The 22,024-nt window shown below is 42.4% G+C and overlaps 1 protein-coding gene across 2 annotated transcripts in view; it reads left to right on the top strand.

Moving 5' to 3' along the window:
- LOC143773986 (leukotriene C4 synthase-like) overlaps positions 1–22,024 on the top strand; it is a 58,364-nt gene that overhangs the window by 3,816 nt on the left and 32,524 nt on the right. For both annotated transcript variants that reach the window (XM_077261283.1, XM_077261282.1), the window contains exons 2-3: positions 14,276–14,395; positions 18,751–18,850. In XM_077261283.1, coding sequence (XP_077117398.1) covers positions 14,338–14,395; positions 18,751–18,850 — 158 coding nt within the window. In that variant the 5' untranslated portion in view covers positions 14,276–14,337. The remainder of the gene's footprint in view (positions 1–14,275; positions 14,396–18,750; positions 18,851–22,024) is intronic.

Here is a 22,024-nt window from a genome sequence, read left to right as displayed (position 1 = left end):
CCTATACAATGTGATTCCCCCACAGCTCTCCTATACAATTTGATGCCCCCACAGCTCTCCTATACAATTTGATGCCCTCACAGCTCTCCTATACAATTTGATTCCCCCACAGCTCTCCTATACAATTTGATTCCCCCACAGCTCTCCTATACAATTTGATTCCCCCACAGTTCTCCTATACAATTTGATTCCCCCACAGCTCTCCTATACAATCTGATGCCCCCATAGCTCTCCTATACAGTTTGATGCCCCCATAGCTCTCCTACACAATTTGATTCCCCCACAGCTCTCGTATTCAAATTGATGCCCCCACAGCTCTCCTATACAATTTGATGCCCCCACAGCTCCTCCACAGACAGCATTATAACCCCACTGCTCCGCCATACAATTATGCCCCCACAGTATGTTACTCCACAAAGTAAGATACCTCCAACATACACCCCAAACACAATGTGATGTTACCTACAGCTTTCCACACACAATATAATGCCCTCATAGCTCCACACACCCATAGTTGTGCTACATGAGCACACAGCACTGCTACATCCTCACAAACACAGCTCTGCTACATCAACACAAGCACAGTTTGCTACATCAATACACAAAGCTTGGATACATCAACAATGACAGCTCTGTAAGCCAGAGCCTCTCACCTAGCCAAATCAGTTCTCATGCTTCGCACTGACGAGGGCCAACAGCCCGAAACACCGTGTCTGCGAATTGAGATACTGATTTGGCTTTTATCCTAAGTCATATTGCGCGACTCGTTAAAGGGTTGATTGCGACTTGTAGGATCGCTACTTCCAACAGGTGGCACTATAGAGTTCAAGTCCTCTTTTTCTCAGAAGAGGCAATTTGAATAGCTCTGCTACATTAATGCACACACATTTCTGATTCATCAACACTGGCATCTCTTCTACATTAACACAGAAATTCTACATCAACACAACCACAGTCTGCTACTTCAACACACAGAGCTTCGCTACATCAACACTCACAGCTCTGCTACACCAACACAACACTGCTACATCAACACACACAACTGTGCTATGTTAACACACACACATACACACTGTTCCCCTTCTGCACTGCCCAGTAACAAGACCTGAGAATGTTATATGATATAAAAGTCCAGCAGTCCTTCCATAGACGTAATGCTGGACTAGAGACCTGATGGCTTCTGGCTCCACCGTTATTTTGCGCAATATCTGTGTTCGGGGCACACTATAAAGTCGGGGCACCCCCGACCTCCTGGGACAGTGGGACAGGTCACTAAATTCAGGACATTACCGATGAATCTGGAACGACTGGGACTAGTATTAGATCAGGTGTACCACAGAGTACTGACACCCCAACATCAGCTATCACACAGCTCTACATGACTTCTAAAGAATAGATGTAATGGATGAAGTGTAAACTAACATGATGCCAGAATTGCACCTGCTCTGCAGCCATACAGATTACTTTTCTGTTTTCTATAAGTAATCACAATGTGTGACCCCTGAGGAAGCCGCCTACTGTGGCGATACGGTCATGTTATCCATAGGATGCTATTTTTGTCAGCCAATTTTCCTAGTGACTAGGCACATGGCACTTTATTGCATAGATCCATTGCTTTTTTTTATTGATACTGCATTATTTATTGTCTTTACATGTCCATTGCACCTTTCTTCTTTACCGAATACAACTTGACATGACATTAGGGGTAGTGTCCAGACATAATTTTCTTTGATTTCCAACCACATTTACATGGCTCTTGATTATCATTAGTGATGAGCGAGTGTGCTCGTTACTCGAGATTTCCAAGCATGCTCGGGTGTTCTCCGAGTATCTGGGGCGTGCTCGTCTTTTATGTTTGTGTTCCCGCATCTGCATGATTTGCGGCTGCTTGACAGCCTGAACACATGTAGGGATTGTTTGTTTCTTAGGGAATCCCCACATGTATTCAGGTTGTCTAGCAGCTGCAAATCATGCAGCTGCGGGAACACAAACATAGTCTCCGTGCATGCCCAAAATACTCGGAGAACACCCGAGCATGCTCAGAAATCTCGAGTAACGAGCACACTCGTTCATCACTAATTATCATTCCTATTATATGGGCTGTATCCCAGTCCAAATTTTTGGCCTAGGAAACAGGTTCTGGCGCAATGTGCACAATTTTATTGTATTTCTTTGTCTTGTCTGGGTTTTAGTGCTTGTAAGTAAATAAATATTTACAATGTTCAAATTTCAGAAGTGCAGACGATCTTCTGTAAGTGACTTTCCTCTTCTTTTTTAATTGCATCAGTCATACAAGACTTTGGTTAGCTCGTTAGTGGCCGCGCCATTGTTACTTTGTGGTACAGAATGTGAGAGATTACATTCTGTTTCTGAGCAGAGGTCCTGGATGCTTCACATTCCACGAACTTTTCTGCTTTTGTTACAATGAATTGAGGCTTAAATCCTAATACACAAGGCTGAGAACCAGCAGAAAGTGTTTATTTTCCCGGCACAGCTGCCTCGGGAGGAAAGAACAATTAGGTCGGAGTCAGATAAGTGTATGAAAAATCATCCAAACTTCGTCCAGAAAACTCGGACGATTTTCATCCATATTGTCATCCGTGTGTCTGGTTTTTTTTTTTACATCTTTGTGACATACGTTTTTATACATCAACTAGATGGTGGCCCGATTCTAACGCATCGGGTATTCTAGAATATGCATGTCCACGTAGTATATTGCCCAGCCACGTAGTATATTTCCCAGCCACGTAGTATATTGCCCAGCGATGTAGTATATTGCCCAGCCACGTAGTATATTGCCCAGCCACGTAGTATATTGCCCAGCCACGTAGTATATTGCCCAGCCACGTAGTATATTGCCCAGCCACGTAGTATATTGCCCAGCGACGTAGTATATTGCCCAGCCACATAGTATATTGCCCAGCCATGTAGTATATTGCCCAGTCACGTAGTATATTGCCCAGCCACGTAGTATATTGCCCAGCCATGTAGTATATTGCCCAGCCATGTAGTATATTGCCCAGCCATGTAGTATATTGCCCAGCCACATAGTATATTGCCCAGTCACGTAGTATATTGCCCAGCCACATAGTATATTGCCCAGTCACGTAGTATATTGCCCAGCCATGTAGTATATTGCCCAGCCATGTAGTATATTGCCCAGCCATGTAGTATATTGCCCAGTCACGTAGTATATTGCCCAGCCATGTAGTATATTGCCCAGCCATGTAGTATATTGCCCAGCCATGTAGTATTTTGCCCAGCCATGTAGTATATTGCCCAGCCACGTAGTATATTGCCCAGCCACGTAGTATATTGCCCAGCGACGTAGTATATTGCCCAGCCACATAGTATATTGCCCAGCCATGTAGTATATTGCCCAGTCACGTAGTATATTGCCCAGCCACGTAGTATATTGCCCAGCCATGTAGTATATTGCCCAGCCATGTAGTATATTGCCCAGCCATGTAGTATATTGCCCAGCCACATAGTATATTGCCCAGTCACGTAGTATATTGCCCAGCCACATAGTATATTGCCCAGTCACGTAGTATATTGCCCAGCCATGTAGTATATTGCTCAGCCATGTAGTATATTGCCCAGCCATGTAGTATATTGCCCAGTCACGTAGTATATTGCCCAGCCATGTAGTATATTGCCCAGCCATGTAGTATATTGCCCAGCCATGTAGTATTTTGCCCAGCCATGTAGTATATTGCCCAGCCACGTAGTATATTGCCCAGCCACGTAGTATATTGCCCAGCGACGTAGTATATTGCCCAGCCATGTAGTATATTGCCCAGCCATGTAGTATATTGCCCAGCCATGTAGTATATTGCCCAGCCACATAGTATATTGCCCAGCCACGTAGTATATTGCCCAGCCCACGTAGTATATAGCAATGTGGGCATCATATCCCTGTTAAAAAAAATTAAAATAAAAAATCGTTATATACTCACCGTCCGTCGGCCCCTCGGATCCATAACAGGCCTTTCCCGCTCACGATGCTCCGGTAACCGCTCCATGCTGCGGTCTCGCGAGATGATGACGCTGCGGATCGCAGCATGGAGCGGTTACCGCAGCGTTGCGAGCGGGAAAGGCCTGTTATGAATCCGAGGGGCCGACGGACGGTGAGTATATAATAATTTTTTATTTTTTAAATTATTTTTAAAAGATGTTTTTACTATTGACGTTGCATAGGCTGCGTCAATAGTAAAAACTTGGTCACACAGGGTTAATAGCGGCGGTAACGGAGTGCGTTACCTGCGGCATAACGCGGTCCGTTACCGCCGGCATTAACCCTGTGTGAGCGGTGACCGGAGGGGTGTATGCGGGCGCCGGGCACTGAGTGCGGGGAGTAAGGAGCGGCCATTTTCTTCCGGACTGTGCGCGTCGTTGATTGGTCGTGGCAATGGTCGTGGGCCCACGACCAATCAGTGAGTTGGATTCCATGACAGACAGAGGCCGCGACCTATGAATATCCGTGACAGACAGAAGGACAGACAGAAAGACGGAAGTGACCCTTAGACAATTATATAGTAGATGCTTTGAAATATAATTTTCTACGTTATAATCCATAAAATAATATTCATAATACTCTGATGTTACACAGATGATCCGTATGGGATCCGCTATTATTTACTTGTATAAGCGAGTCTCATCCAATACTAGGAAGAGCCTAGTTCATGCTGCGATGATATTTCACATGGACGCTCATCTGAAGAGCCCTGTAGAAATACACTGGTCACTGTGCCGTCCGATTATTACTCACACAGCACACATTTGTTTAATACGCTAGTCTGAACGAGCCCTTACATCGTCTCCTTTGTAATTAATGGATTGTCTATGTAATCTATGGATAAACCAGATCCTCCAAAATGAGGGATGCTTTTGTAACCCTTTCCTGCCCTGATTAGAAAGTAAGCACTGGGCTCCTACTACTCTATTTATCCAAAATTCTCTGGTTCCTATTTGAATAATTTTTAAAGGGTAAATGTGATGACTGAGTTTTCAACCTTATATTATTCCCACTGTTCTCTGAATATTCTCCTTTTTTCTTCTTTTACAATCTGCCATACTGTTCTAGAGCTATGGACCTTTTTAATTAGAGCTAATTTTCACGGTCCTTGCAAAGGGGCGTGGCTCGCAGTGTAATTATGTAGAGGAGCCCAAAGACACGCCCCCGAGATTCCTGTGTGCCGCGCTCTATTGGTTAAGACCATAAAAGTTACCACCAAGTGAAAAGGCCCATATCTATGGAACTGTAGGGTGGATTTGACAAAGAAAAAAATCGGAATGCTTAAGTGAACCATGGGAGTAACAGAAGAGCAAAAACTGATCACTTTTGACTTGCTGACAGGCCCTCTTTAATACTGTATACAGTGGAACCTCTTTGAGATGACTGCTCTCTTTAACATAGCAGACTTCGCTGTTACAGATTTTCAGTTTCACTATAAATTACACAGACTGGCCATCTTTGTTGAGAGGACCTCTCCCCACAGTAGACCACTTTTCAATGCAAATTTGGGTGGTCATCTTAAAAAAGAATTTGGATTATGAATTATAGTATGGGATTGCAGCTCAGCCATATTTACCCAAGTGGGCATGAGTGAGAGCAATGTCGGACTAGGGTGCCAAGGGCCCACCAGTAACCCACTCCAGGGCACCACTTTTCAGCTACATACAAATGTGACATTATCCTCAATCACAAATTATATTGCAAAGAACTGGATAGATCGGTAAATTAATAAGATTCCGCCTTTGTTTGTACATAGTGACTCAAGTGTATTGTGCCAAGTACTGCTCATATGAGAGGGCAGGCTCGGACTGGCCCACCGGAGAACCGGAGGATCCTCTGGTGGGCCCAGGCACTGACACCTGCTGGCAGGGCCCCCACTGCTCCAGGGCCCCCCCGGCCGCCCGCCTTCCTTGAAGACGATACTCACCCTGCTCCAGCGATGGTCTCAGCGTCTGCACTGCAGCTCGTCCTGCTTGTGCGGTCACGTGGTACCGCTCATTAAGGTCATGAATATGCGCATATTCATGACCTTAATGACAGTATCACATGACCGCACAAGCAGGAAGAAGATGCTGCGTCGCCGCCAGGAGTCGGGACAGAACGCGAGCGCGAGGGATGTCGGCACGGCCGTGCAGTGTGTGGGACAGGTGAGTATGACTATGAGGGACGGGGGGACTGGGAGATGAAGGAGGACATAAGCCGACACACTGTGCAAGATGGGAGCGGGTGCGGGTGCGGGTGCGAGGGGGGGTAATAGTCTGGGGCAGATTGCTGGGGGCAATGCTGGACACTGGGGCAGATTGCTGGACACACTGGGGGAAGTGCTGGACACTGGGGCAGATTGCTGGACACACTGGGGGCAGTGCTGGACACTGGGGCAGATTGCTGGACACACTGGGGGCAGTGCTGGACACTGGGGCAGATTGCTGGACACACTGGGGCAGTGCTGGACACTGGGGCAGATTGCTGGACACACTGGGGCAGATTGCTGGACATACTGGGGCAGATTGCTGGACACTGGGGCAGATTGCTGGACACACTGGGGGCAGTGCTGGACACTGGGGCAGATTGCTGGACACACTGGGGGCAGTGCTGGATATACTGGGGCAGATTGCTGGACATACTGGGGGCAGTGCTGGACACTGGGGCAGATTGCTGGACACACTGGGGCAGATTGTTGGACATACTGGGGCAGATTGCTGAACACACTGGGGGCAGTGCTGGACACTGGGGCAGATTGCTGGACACACTGGGGGCAGTGCTGGACATACTGGGGAAGATTGCTGGACAACCTGGGGTAATATGCTTGACATACTAGGGAAGATTGCTGGACACACTGTCTGGGGGCAATGCTGGACATACTGGGGCAGATTGCTGGACACACTGGGGGTAATATGCTGGACACACTGGGGCAGATTGCTGGACACACTGGGGGCAGGACTGGAGGCATGGGCAGAATGTAGACGCGGGGCATGATTGGAGACACGGGGCAGAATGAAAGACATGGGGCAGGATTGGATCATGGGGCAGGATGGATACGATGGAGACAGATGGGGCAGGATGGGGAGATCATATGGTGTTGAATGGATACTCATGAGGGCAAGATGCCAGAACATATGGCTGGAGCCAGGAATGAGACACTCGGGGCCAGGGTGGGGAATATTATTACCATAGGGGCTAATTAAGGAATATTATTACTGCAGTGATGTATTTATTTTATTTTTTGAGGACACTGTTTTAAATGGGGGGGGCGGTCCTGTTACTGTGCAGCGTGACACTATATCGCCTCTTTTTCTTCATGTGGTGTAATGTAGAAGTTGTGAAAAATTAAGTAATGTGTTCTGCAAGCGGAGCTCGACATAACTGTGTTATTTCCTGCAGAAATGAGTCCTGGCTGGAAGAAATGATGGCGGTCTGTGCTGGATGAAAGATGAAGGACTTCACCTAGAGACGTCACTGGTGAGTCAGTGTTACCTATACACTGACACTATACACTGTATACTATATACAGAGCTCCTGTGTATAATGTCACCAGTGATCTCTGTATTACCTCTACACAGACACTGCATACTAAGTACAGATCTCCTGTGTATAATGTCACTTAGGCTGCCGTCACACATTCAGTATTTGGTCTGTAATTTACATCAGTATTTGTAAGCCACAACCAGGAGTGGGTGATAAATGCAGAAGTGGTGCTCATGTTTCTGTTATACTTTGCCTCTGATTGTTCCACTACTGGTTTTGGCTTACAAATACTGATGTAAAATACTGACCAAATACTGCTAGTGTGACGGCAGCCTTATGGTGATAGTATTGTGTTTTGGTTTTTTATATTTCTGATCAGTATTGTAGTATTCAGTCACTATGTGGTGGTAATATGTGGTCTGGAAATGGTGTTGTGGTATTTCTTCATGTATGTGGTAATATTGGTCTTGGTATAGTGGACTGTGTTGTGTATGGCGGTCATTTGTTCTCTCTGATATTAATTAGGAGAAGATTCTTTATTTCCATTAGAGTTTTAATGCTTTGTACACAGCGGCGGAGATGCACTTACAGGGGTTTCCTGTGGAAAAAAGTAATCACCTCTCCACAGGATAAGTGATAACGTATTGATTGGTGGGGGTCTGACTGCTTGGACCCATTCAGCAAAATGTGGAACTTTTTATCCCCATTAGACTGGAGTGACATGTCCGACTAGATCACTGATCCATTCATTCCCTCAGTGGCTGCACTTGTTTTTTTCTGGAAGCCCCAAAGAGAATGAATGGAGCTGCGGTCAGACATCCCACCTGCCGCTGCATTTTAAAATAGTGATAAAAGTGTCCTGTCAGGGATAAAACTTCCCCATTCTTCCGATCGGTGCAGTTCTAATGGTCGGACCTAAGCGATCACCTATCCTGTGGAGCCCATGGATCGGTGATAACTTGTTTTAACCAAGAACCCCATGAATGTATACTACCGTAATTATACATCCCAGTTATTGGGGCACACGGTAGATGTGCAGCAGCCGCCGGTGTTTTACAGCTGATGCTCCACTATAATGACAGATATTTGCATATAGCTGTAGGGTGGGCCCCTAGAGTCCATTCCTCTGGTGGGCCCCAGACACCCCAGTCCGACGCTGTGAGAGGGTGATGGGCCACTCCTAGACAGGGGCCCACCTGAGGATTCTCCTGTTCTCCACTCTGCACCAGAGCAGACTCATGATCTGAATAGTGAGCAGATGTACATGATGTGGGTGTCCCTGATGTGAGTGGAGACCGAGACAGTGGATAGCGAGATGATGATGATGCAAAACTATGTAAAGCAGTCAATACAAGAGAAAATAGTATTCTGCTACAGCTGGATCTGGATAAGTTGGAAACTTGGGCCGAGAGTTGGCAGATGCGGTTTAACAATGATAAATGTAAGGTTATACACATGGGAAGAAGGAATCAATATCTCCATTAAACAACGGGAAACCACTGGGTAAATCTGACATGGAGAAGGACTTGGGGATCCTAGTTAATGATAAACTTACCTGGAGCAGCCAGTGCCAGGCAGCAGCTGCCAAGGTAAACAGGATCATTGAGTGCATTAAAAGAGGTCTGGATACACATGATGAGAGCATTATACTGCCTCTGTACAAATCCCTGGTTAGACCGCACATGGAGTACTGTGTACAGTTTTGGGTATCGTGCTCAGGAAGGATATAATAGAACTAGATTATTAACTAGAGAGTGTACAAAGAAGCGCACCAAAATTAATAAAGGGGATGGGGAACTACAATACCCAGAGAGATTAGCAAAATTAGGATTACTTACTCTAGAAAAAAGACGACTGAGGGGCCATCTAATAACCATGTATAAGTATATAATGGGACAATTCAAATATCTCTCCGAGGATTTGTTTATACCAAGGAAGGTGACGATCACAAGGGGGCATTCTCTGCATCTGGAGGAGAGAAGGTTTTCCACCAACATAGAAGAGGATTCTTTACTGTTAGGGCAGTGAGAATCTGGAATTCCTTGCCTGAGGAGGTGTGATGGCGAACTCAGTCGAGGGGTTCAAGAGAGGCCTGGATGTCTTCCTAGAGTGTAACAATATTGTATTTTATTAGAATACTTTATAACACCAGCTTGAAAATGATTTTAAAATCCGAAATGTTGGCCTGCTGAAATGTATGTTCAGTAAATGCACTCAATACTTGGTCGGGGCTCCTTTTGCATCAATTACTGCATCAGTGCAGCGTCGCATGGAGGCGATCAGACTGTGGCACTGCTGAGGTGTTATGGAAGCCCAGGTAGCTTTGATAGCAGCTTTCGGCTCGTCTGCATTGTTGGGTCTGGTGTCTCTCATCTTCCTCTTAACATTATCCCATAAATTCTCTATGGGGATAAGGTCAGGCGAGTTTGTGGCCAATGAAACACAGTGATACTGTTGTTTTTAAACCAGGTATTGGTACTTTTGGCAGTGTGGACAGGTGCCAAGTTCTGCTAGAGAATTAAATTTCCATCTCCAAAACACTTGTCTGGAGAGGGAAGCATGAAGTGCTCTAAAATTTTCTGGTAGAGGGCTGCGCTGACTTTGTTCTTGATAAAACAAAGTGGACCTACACCAGCAGATGACATGTCTCCCCAAACCATCACTGATTGTGGAAACGTCACACTAGACCTCAAGCAGCTTGGATTGTGGCCTCTCCACTCTTCCTCCAGACTCGGGGACCTTGATTTCCAAATGAAAAGCAAAATGTATTTTCATCTGAAAACAACACCTTGGACCACTGAGCAGCAGCCCAGTTTTTTTTCTCCTTGGTCCAGGTAAGACCCTTCTGGCATTGTCTATTGGTCATGAGTGGCTTGAGACAAGGAATGCGACACTTGTAGCTCATGTCTTGGATACGTCGGTGTGTGGTGGCTCTTGAAGCAATGAATCTCCCCCCAATTTTTGAATGGCCTTTTCTTAACAATCCTTTCAAGGCTGCGGTTATTCCAGTTGCTTGTGCACCTTTTTCTACCACATTTTTTCCTTCTACTCAACCTTACATTAATATGCTTGGATACAGCACTCTGTGAACAGTCAGCTTCTTTAGCAATGATGACCTTTCGTGGCTTACCCTCCTTGTGGAGTGTGTCAGTGACTTCTTTCTGGACATCTGTCAAATCAGCAGTCTTCCCCATGATTATGGAACCTACTGAAACAGACTAAGGGACCTTTTTAAATGCTTAGGAAGCCTTTGCAGGTGTTTTTTTTAAATTATTCTAATTTAGTGAGATAATGAATTTTGTGTTTTCATTGGCTGTAAGCCATAATCATCATCACTAACAGAAATAAACACTTGACTTGAAATAGATAACTCTGTGTGTAATGACTCTATATAATATATGAGTTTCACGTTTTGTCTTGAAGAATTGAAATAAATTAACTTTTTGATGATATTCTAATTTAGTGAGAAGCACTTGTATAACCACCAAACAACCCTCCTCCCAGCCATGCAGCATAAGCTAGCTCTGATGATGTGTGTCAGTCAGGACCCAGATTATACAGGGGATAGGAGTGGCTAACCGAGCTCAGCTGAGAGCTCAGACTCCCAAAGCTCCCAACATCGCCGATTAACCCCTGTGCTGCCAAAAGATGTTAACACCATTTAAAAAGAGGGTGATGTGCTTCTTTTCAGCGCAGGAGTAGGAACAATCAGACTCTGCGGTCTTTTGGCTCCTCTCTGTTGCGGTAACCCCGTGACAGGACCCCATATAATCCATACAGACTGTGCCCCCTATATTGCTCCATACAGAATGGGCCCCATATAATGATCTATATAGACTGCAGATACTAAGCTTGGTTGAAGCAAAAGTGTTAACCTCTTAGCCATCCTGTAGTAATACATGGATCATAATATCTAACTATACAGACCCTTTAATATAAATGCATCAAGGGGATTGATCAGACTTATGTAGTTAATAATACAGTGGCCAGAGAAGGAATCCCCTCCTGTTGCTTTCCTGCCTCCTTCTCCCGGCTAGCAGGAAGGTCATCTCTACATTTCCTGAGCATGGTCACAGAGATTAACTGGAATCTTGGTGACTGACAAGAACATAAGCGAGCGCTGCCTTATTCACAAAGGTGGAAACTCCCATGTTCAAGATACGTTCCCCTTTCTTAGCTGAGCCAGCAGCGTAATGTGGAGCTCCTGGGCCCCAATGCAAACTCCATAAAGAGCTTTCTGCCTTTAATATTGCAAGTTGCCTTTGTTATTAGTCTCATTTTAGGTTACATATAATATATTGATTATTATTTTTACATTTTGATAGGGGAAAGAAATAAACCAGCAATTCCACCTTTGTTGTTTGTAGTATAAATGACTTATTAAAGGGGGTTGTCCACCTTTGGGGCAATTTTTGTTTTACATTAATGCATGTATTTTGGGTAAAAAATAATTTTTCAAATTATTATTATTATTTATTATTATAGCGCCATTTATTCCATAGCGCTTTTCATGTGAGAAGGGGTATACATAATAAAAAACAAGTACAATAATCTTAATCAATACAAGTCACGACTGGTACACGAGGAGAGAGGACCCTGCCCACGAGGGCTCACAATCTACAAGGGATGGGTGAGAATACAGTAGGCGAGGGTAGAGCTGGTTGTGCAGCGGTTTGGTTTATCGGTGGTTACTGAAGGTTGTAAGCTTGTCGGAAGAGGCAGATCTTCAGGTTCTTTTTGAAGGTATCCACAGTAGGCGAGAGTCTGATATGTTGGGGTAGAGCGTTCCAGAATAGGGGGATGCATGGGAGAAATCTTGTATGCGATTGTGGGAAGAGGAGATAAGAGGGGAATATAGAAGTAGGTCTCGTGAGGATCGAAGGTTGCGTGCAGGAAAGTACCGGGAGACGAGGTCACAGATGTATGGAGGAGAGAGGTTGTGGATGGCTTTGTATGTCATGGTTAGGGTTTTGAACTGAAGTCTTTGGGTAATGGGGAGCCAGTGCAGGGAATGACAGGGTTTTGGGGGACAGGTGGATTAGTTGGGCAGCAGAGTTTAGACTAGATTGGAGGGGTGCGAGAGTGTTAGAGGGGAGGTCACAGAGCAGGAGGTTGCAGTAGTCAAGGCGGGAGATGACGAGAGCATGGGCTAGGATTTTTGCAGATTCTTGGTTGAGGAATGTACGGATCCGGGAAATATTTTTGAGTTGAAGTCGGCAGGAAGTGGAAAGGGCTTGGTTATGTGGTTTGAAGGAGATATCAGTGTCAAGGATTACACCGAGGCAGCGAGCTTGTGGGACTGGGGAGGATGGGCAGCCATTTACTTTAAATTAGATTTAATTAAAAATGTTGCACCGTTTGGCTTTTTTAAGCTCTTTGCTTCCTTCTACATTCAACTTTGATGTGGTCTGTGGTGATAAACTAATTGAATGAGAGCACAGAAAAAGACAAACTTATGGCAGGCGCAGATGACCAAGTGTGGTTCGACAAAACATCTGATCATACATGGACCAATGTTAGTCTATGGGAGATGGACTTTAGAATTTTTTTCTTGGACAGAGACAGGTCGAGGGAAAAAATCGCTGCGTACCCGAGTTGATCTAATATAGCAGAAAGAAGAAGATGGAGAATTTTTTTTCACCGTCTTCTCATCATCCGAGAGAAATCGATCACTCTATGCTGACACTCTGATCAAACTGTGATGAGTGTTACTTCCATAATCTACCCAATTCTTTTGCATGAGAGAATACACGGTCGTCTGCACTTGCCCTAAGGACTCGAGATAGCAGACGTTGGGTTTACACTATCAGATTTTTAGTTGGATAGCACACGGACAGCACACGAGCCATGTTATCCAGTATTGCAGTTCAGATGAACAATGTTTTTTTCGCTCCAACTGCTCGTGAGAAAAAAATCACTGCAGGCAGTGCTTTCTTCTGAGTCAAACTTTTGTATGTTTTTAGCTGTTTTTTTTAGAGTCATCAATCTAGAACTATATGGCAACTTTGACCGTGACACAGGTTGCTTGGCTAGAAATTGCTATGTGTAGCTGCTATATCGCAGAACATACAAGTGAATGGGGTCACATTGCAACTTGCTGGGTAGTGTGACCGAAACAAGCAAGTCGTAAAAAAACCCCAGGTGAGGTTGGATTTTTTGTGACTTAATGCAGTCGAGACACACTATGGGTCACACTATGACCCCATTCACTTTTACTGCTCTACGATGTAGCAGCTACACATAGCAATTATTGGCCAGATTCGCTGTGTGGTCTTCGGTTTAAGGTTGCCAAGATGACAGTTATGTTTTTTTTTTCTATTTTTCACTATTCCATTAGGTGAAACTGTTAACATCGTAGCATCATAGAATGTTAGAGTTGAAAAGGACCTCCAGGGTCATCATGTCCAACCTACTCAATGCAGGATTCACTAAACCATCTCAGACAGATGTCTGTCCAGCCTCTGTTTGCCTCTGGTCGCATGCATGTGAGCCTCACTTGACCTCGGACTCCTGGACCCAGCCCATGGTGTGAGAATTCACAAGTCTGTAGCCACATAGAGTGACTGCAGACTTGTACCCCTAGGCTTTTTAGGTCTTGCCTTTGGCTTGCATATATGGCTATTGTTAGTCCCACAGCTGCCATGGTGGCCCATCATCACCCACCGATCAAAGCCATTTTATACACAGTGGGTTTATCTTATTGTCAGTTTTGTCAGTCAGCTTTTCAAAGCACCTCAAGATTTTGACCTTTTGTGACCCACTCCTAATTTTTGTTTTACTTTTATCTTCTAGTCTGAAGACTGAAATCTTCCACCACTGTCATATCGTAGAAATCCTTGAGTCTTCAGGCTGCCATGTTACATAACATAGTCCTATTGGGTGCAGTCACTTTACTTGGTGTTTTGGAACAAGGTATAATATGTGATATTCTGCAGTCAAAGTTTTCTTTCTGCTTTGTATTAACTGAATTATGTTAAAGCTGCTCTACACATACTACAACATTGACATTTGATCTTATTAATTTACATTTGGTTGGAGTATACAACATCTGCAGGCTTATGTAGGAGGGGAACACCTTGAGCGGACAGCAGATGGCGCTCTACTCCTTCATGCTGTAGATCAGGGGTCCCCAACCTGTAGCTCGGGAGCCATATGTGGCTCGCGATCCTGTGATGTGTGGCTCGCGGCTGCCTGCCAGCTTGGTGCATTAGCACCAGGTGTAAATAACTATTAAGATCAGATCTCTAAATGGTGACTTGTGTGTAGCCCTGTACAGAAGAGCAGATCTGAATGGGGGTGAGATAGGAAACCGTGGAGCATGGCATACTGCCTTGGTGTGATTTCAGTGGAAAAGCTTTGTTTGTCACTATACCAGTAATGGAGGCTCTCGGTGACACTACTGTGAGTGGGGAAGGAGCTGGTTGTGGCTCACTACCCTCTCTGAGCTGAATGTGGCTCACAACTCTCTTTCACAGCTGGATGTGGCTCTCAAGGTCAGAAAGGTTGCGGACCTCTGCTGTAGATGATTTAGATTACTTTTGCTTTATGCCTGAAGAAAAGCTGCTCATCTTATGACAATTTCTGAGTCCTGAATAATTCTGCTGAAAGCTGAAATCTGCAACATGTTCATCTTTGCAGCTGTATACTGCTCTCATCTCGTGTCTATATAATCGTGTGGTTGACAGTAATACCAGCTCTACGACTAATTTGCCTAGAGTTTACATTCCTTCAAAATATTTGTGTTACTGATAAATACAGTTAAGTCTTACATCTGCAGCTGAAAATTACAATTTCCGATTTCACTAAAAGCCACTTTAGGAGTTTAAGTATTTTTATTCTAAAGTTCAACTGTTTTTCTCCAGACTGGTAAATGTCTATTTATTTTTGTCCAACCTAATAAATCATGGTCTCCCTTTCTCCATGTCAGCCTGTGAGCCTGTCCGCTTGTGCACAAATACGGGCAAGACATTTCAGTAGACAACTGCAACTTCACAATTAAAGAGCAGGAAGTCCTTCTCTCAAACAAATATAAAAATATAATTTTTCATTGAATTAGTCCACAAAAGGTACATGACAAAAAAGGGTAAAATCCAGGAAAAAATAGATGGATAGCCCACCCATACGCATGTTTAAAATCATGCAAAAAAAGACCTCTTGTATAAAGCCGATCTTCAAACGGGAGGGTAAGAAAAACAAGGGATGTTTTTGTGTGTTTGCATCCCTTTTTTGCCTTTTGAGCAGTTTTGTGCATTTTTCTATTTGTTTTTGTGTATTCTTCATACGTTTATTGTGTTTTTGTAAGATTTCATTTTCTTTTGTGTGTTTTTTCACGCATTTTATATATTCTTTGCGTCTTATATGCGTTTTTGTCCCTTGTACGCATTTTATGCTTTTTTTTTTTTACAATCCATGCATTTTTATGCTTTTTTTATGCGTCTTCATGCATTTTTTTTTGAATAAATTCTTTATTTAAATTATTTTTTTGCAAACAAGGAAAACAAAAGAACATAACATCTTTTTCAGAAAATCACAAAGTCATCTAACTATAATAGTAAGTGGGTGGTAAAGGGAGTAGAGGCGAAAACTCAGGGAGAATTGGGGGATGGGAACAAGGGAAAGAAGGGTAGATAAAGTGTTCTGAGGTGTCCTGCTCAGAGTGATGATGTTGATTAAGTAGTTAGAAGGTTCAGTCTTTCAAAAGTGGGTATAAACATTTGATTTTGAGATAGACATGAAGAAGTGATAAAATTGTAAAGAGGTATGTTTTTAGGAGTATAGATTGTTTCTCCTAGAGGTTTCTCTGATGTATTTAACCACAGGGTCCAGGAGTCAATGATTTTTGAATTTTTGGAGTTGGATAGTCTATATCGTATATGCCTGTTTGATTTGTTTCTTTCAACCATTCTTTACATGTAGGGGCTTCAACATCTTTCCAATGCCGTGCAATGGTAATTTTAGCCGCATTGATCAAATGAGGTATCAGTGAGTTTCTGTTTAGGTATATTTTGGAGGGATCCAAATTGAGAAGAATGAACCCGGGTGTTATTGGTATAATCTATTTTAAGGACTTTTTTTTAATGAACTCTTTGATATTTAACCAGAATTGTTTAATTTTTATGCATTCTAGCCAAATGTGTGTTGGAGTACCTCTTTCTCCGTTGCATCTCCAACAAAGGGGAAAAATAGAACTGTTCATTCTATTAAGGATGTCCGGAGTTCTGTACCATCTTGAAATGATTTTATAGTTGAGTTCTTGAAATTTCAAAGCAGAAGCTAGCCAATGAGTATTTTTAAACATTATGTGTATTTCCTCTGAGTGGAATTTTGTGTTAAGCTCTAATTCCCATTTTTTAACAAAGTCTGGAATATCGTCTGTTTGGGTTAAATTTTTGTTGATTTTTGGTTATTTTTCCATTATCTTTTGTGTTTGTGAAAAGTTTAAGGATTGGTGGGATTTGTAGTGAAGTGGAAATGTCTGGGAGATTAAGTTTGGTTACCTCTTGCAGTATTTGGACTTCACTTCGGTGAAGATTTTTAGTGAGAAAATGAATTTTCTTCTTGTTTTTACATCTATTTTTGTTAATGAAGGAATCTATTGGCATGTCTATGTGGGAGCTTGAGGACCTACATTTTTTTGAGAGTCCTGTATCTGTTGGGGATCAGATGCAAGATAGGAGTGGTTTGGCATATGTTCGGAATGAGGTTCTTGTTTTTATTGGTTTTATGCCATAGTCTGAGGGTTGTGTTAGTATATGGGTTTTTGATATTACTATATTTGAATCTATTTAAAGGGGTAGGCCATAGGTAATGTGAGAAACCTCCATTAAAATTATGTAGTTCCAGTGGAACCCAAAGTTTTATAGAGGAGGGAGAGCGTAAATCAATTACTCTGGCTATATGAGTCGATATTCTGTATCTTTCAAAATCAGGTAGTCCTAGTCCCCCTTTGTTTGTAGGTTTTATCAGTGTTTGGTGATTGACTCTATGATTTTTATCTGTCCAGATAAATTTTGAGATCAGGCGTTTTAGTTTTTGAAAAAATTGTTGGGGAATATCTGTCGATAATGTTTGAAGAAGGTATAGAATTTTAGGGAGAATAATCATTTTTATTAAGTTGACTCTGCCCAACCATGAAACAGGAATGTTCTTCCAGTGGGAAATGGAGGTTTTGACTGTAGTAGTGAGGAGATGCTGTCGTTACATCTTGATATTTTGGACACTTTTCTTATCCCATCAATTGAAAGAATGTTTGGGGATGATGAAATCATTTTTCAAGATGATAATGCAAAAACTGTGAAAACATTCCTTGAAAAAAGATACACAAGGTCAATGTCACGTCCTGCAAATAGTCCGGATCTCAATCCAATTGAAAATCTTTGGTGGAAGTTGAAGAAAATGGTCCATCACAAGGATCCAACCTGCAAAGCTGATCTGGCAACAGCAACCAGAGAAAGTTGGAGCCAGATTGATGAAGAGTCCTGTGTGACACTCATTAAGTCCATGCCTCAGAGACTGCAAGCTGTAATAAAAGCCAGAGGTGGTGCAACAAAATACTAGTGATGTGTTGGAGTGTTTATTTGTTTGTTTCTTTTTCATGATTCCATAATTTTTTCCTCAGAATTCAGTGATTCCATAATTTTTTCCTATACTTGGTTAAAAAAAGTAACCATTACTGACTACCACATTTTTTGTTGTTGATTTCTTTTAGTGTTTCTTAAAGCCAGAAAGTTGCCATTTGAAATGACTTCAGTTTTGTGCCATGTCTGTGATCTGCTTTTTTTTCTACAAAATTAAACAACTGAATGAACATCCTCCAAGGCCGGTGATTCCATAATTTTTGACAGAGGATACAAAAAAGGCAAACGATGAAAAGATTTTTAATGTAACCTAATTACAAAAATTATTTTAGCTCAAAGTACAGTATATGCATTTAAAAAAAAAATGGCTCCAAAAGTTTTCATATTCTTTACCTTTGGGCAACATACACTTGATTAGACTACATCTTCTACATTTTTCACAGCGGCTCATACTGAATGATAATTTTTTTTTGGTGTATCCTTAGACACTTTTGTCTTACTTTATACCACTTCTTGGTTGGCTTCATTTAGAAAAGTTTTTTGCACAAAATATTTAGCAGGAATGTCGTTCAAGTGTCTAAAACATTTTCTCATTGTACCATAAGTTACTATTCAATATTAATTGCTCAGTGTTTATTATTAAGCACAATGTTAAAAATACATTGATATTTTTTTTTCTTTTTTTTGTAGCATATTTTTCCTTGCAGGTCATTGCAGCTAGGAGGAAGTACAGCGTATCCCCTCCTAGTACGTCGGGGCCCCCTGAATTTGAAAGGGTCTTTAGAGCTCAGTAAGTATCTGATTGTTCAAGAAAGTGTACTGAGACTGTGCACATTACCTGTCACCATTTTCAGCATGTTAAACTGGCCACATCTTGGAATAATGGCTGCAGAGCAGAATAAAACATACGGTAAAATAATTTTTTTATTTACCATTTCCATACCTCCCAACTTTTGAAGACCAGAAAGAAGGACAAATAATGCGGTGCCCGGACTGGAGTGACGTCATCTGTGCATACAGATCATCTCTAGTTGGGACCTGTGGATTATTTTTTGTTCCTTCATTCATAGTCGTAGCAGCCAGAACTTTCTCATCTTTTTATGTAGCTTCACTATATGACATCTGGCTTTTTTGTGCCTGTAGAAGCCTCCAGTGAAGAAAAAAAAGCATCAAAACTGTTCAATTCAGCAGCATCTTTAGGCTGGAGTCACACTCAACGTATAAAAAATCGTTCCATTTTTTCACGGATGAGAATCGCACAAATGTTTCATGAACAGTGATCCATGTGCAATGCGATTTTTTTCTCAAAAAGGAATCCGTATGGCATCTGTATGGCGAGATTTTATCGCCGGCTTGCAAAATGGACATATAATGGATTCATGGCCTCAAATATTCCTGAAAACATTTATATGTCAGTGATATATATATATATATATATATATATATATATATATATATATATATACTTACATACAGTACAGTACAGACCAAAGGTTTGGACACACCTTCTCATTTAAAGATTTTTCTGTATTTTCATGACTATGCAAATTGTACATTCACACTGAAGGCATCAAAACTATGAATTAACACATGTGGAATTATATACTTAACAAAAAAGTGTGAAACAACTGAAATTATGTCTTATATTCTAGGTTCTTCAAATTAGCCACCTTTTGCTTTGATGACTGCTTTGCACACTCTTGGCATTCTCTTGATGAGCTTTAAGAGGTAGTCACCGGGAATGATTTTCACTTCACATGTGTGCCCTGTCAGGTTTAATAAGTGGGATTTCTTGCCTTATAAATGGGGTTGGGACCATCAGTTGTGTGGAGCAGAAGTCTGGTGGATACACAGCTGATAGTCCTACTGAATAGACGGTTAGAATTTGTATTATGGCAAGAAAAAAGCAGCTAAGTAAAGAAAAATGAGCGGTCATCATTACTTTAAGAAATGAAGGTCAGTCAGTCCGAAAAATTGGGAAAACTTTGAAAGTGTCCCCAAGTGCAGTGGCAAAAACGATCCAGCGCTACAAAGAAACTGGCTCACATGAGGACCGCCCCAGGAAAGGAAGACCAGGAGTCACCTCTGCTTCTGAGGATAAGTTTATCCGAGTCACCAGCCTCAGAAATCACAGGTTAACAGCAAATCAGATTAGAGACCAGGTCACTGCCACACAGAGTTCTAGCAGCAGACACATCTCTACAACAACTGTTAAGAGGACACTTTGTGCAGTAGGCCTTCATGGTAAAATAGCTGCTAGGAAACCGCTGCTAAGGAAAGGCAACAAGCAGAAGGGACTTGTTTGGGCTAAAGAACACAAGGAATGGACATTAAACCAGTGGAAATCTGTGCTTTGGTCTGATGAGTCCAAATTTGAGATCTTTGGTTCCAACCACCGTGTCTTTGTGCGACGCAGAAAAGGTGAACGGATGGACTCTACATGCCTGGTTCCCACCGTGAAGCATGGAGGAGGAGGTGTGATGGTGTGGGGGTGCTTTGCTGGGAACACTGTTGGGGATTTATTCAAAATTGAAGGCATACTGAACCAGTATGGCTACCACAGCATCTTGCAGCGGCATGCTATTCCATCCAGTTTGTGTTTAGTTGGACCATCATTTATTTTTCAACAGGACAATGACCCCAAACACACCTCCAGACTGTGTAAGGGCTAGTTAACCAAGAAGGAGAGTGATGGGGTGCTACGCCAGATGACCTGACCTCCACAGTCACCAGACCTGAACCCAATTGAGATTGTTTGGGGTGAGCTGGACCGCAGAGTGAAGGCAAAAGGGCCAACAAGTGCTAAGCATCTCTGGGAACTCCTCCAAGATTGTTGGAAGACCATTCCCGGTGACTACCTCTTGAAGCTCATCAAGAGAATGCCAAGAGTGTGCAAAGCAGTCATCAAAGCAAAAGGTGGCTACTTTGAAGAATCTAGAATATAAGACATATTTTCAGTTGTTTCATACTTTTTTGTTAAGTATATATTTCCACATGTGATCATTCATAGTTTGATGCCTTCAGTGTGAATGTACAATTTTCTTAGTTATGAAAATACAGAGAAATCTTTACATGAGACGGTGTGTCCAAACTTTTGGTCTGTACTGTATATATATATATATATATATATATATATATATATATATATATATATGTGTGTTAGGGTGCCAAGGAAAAATTAACATTGCAAATTGGTAGGTCTTACCCCTCAAATTTGTTCCTTTTGGCATAAGGATTCACCATGTAAAATATGTTGACATAAAATTTAGATTTACCACTTGCTCACAGCATGTGAATTATTCCAAAATTAAAGGATTAAACAAAACCACACATTTGGTATCGCCGCATTCAGAAACGCCTGATCTATCAAAATATAAAATCAATTAATCTGATCGGTAAACGGCATAACATGCCATACGTAACGCGGAATATGCATGACGATGAATACTGAACAAACATTTAAAACTGCAATATGATGTATCTATGACCAAAAAGTAACACAATTAGGAGGTAAGACCTTCAAAAACTTGCTACTTAATTTTTACCATGCATTTCCTTGGCACCCTAATATATATATATATTTCATTCAGAGCTAGATAGCAGAAAAGCCGGTAATTCATTTGTCGGCTTTTGTTAAATCATTACCGAACCCAACAGGATATGAGACATGGTTTACATACCGTAAACCATTGCATATCCGTTATATTTTTATGTATCCCTCCCTAGTAATGTTAGTAGTGTGTGTGTAAAATTTTGGAGCTGTAGGTGTTAAATTAAAGGGTTAATTCACGGAAAAAACTGGCGTGGGCTCCCGTGCAATTTTCTCCACCAGAGAGGGAAAGCCAGTGACTGAGGGCAGATATTAATAGCCTAGAGAGGGACCATGGTTATTGGCCTCCCCAGCTAAAAACATCTTCCCCCAGAAAAGGCACATCTGGAAGATGCGCCTATTCCGGCACTTAGC

The sequence above is a fragment of the Ranitomeya variabilis genome, chromosome 5 (assembly GCF_051348905.1).
Source record: "Ranitomeya variabilis isolate aRanVar5 chromosome 5, aRanVar5.hap1, whole genome shotgun sequence".
Taxonomy (NCBI): Eukaryota; Metazoa; Chordata; class Amphibia; order Anura; family Dendrobatidae; genus Ranitomeya; species Ranitomeya variabilis.
This window is presented reverse-complemented; position numbering and strand designations above follow the sequence as displayed.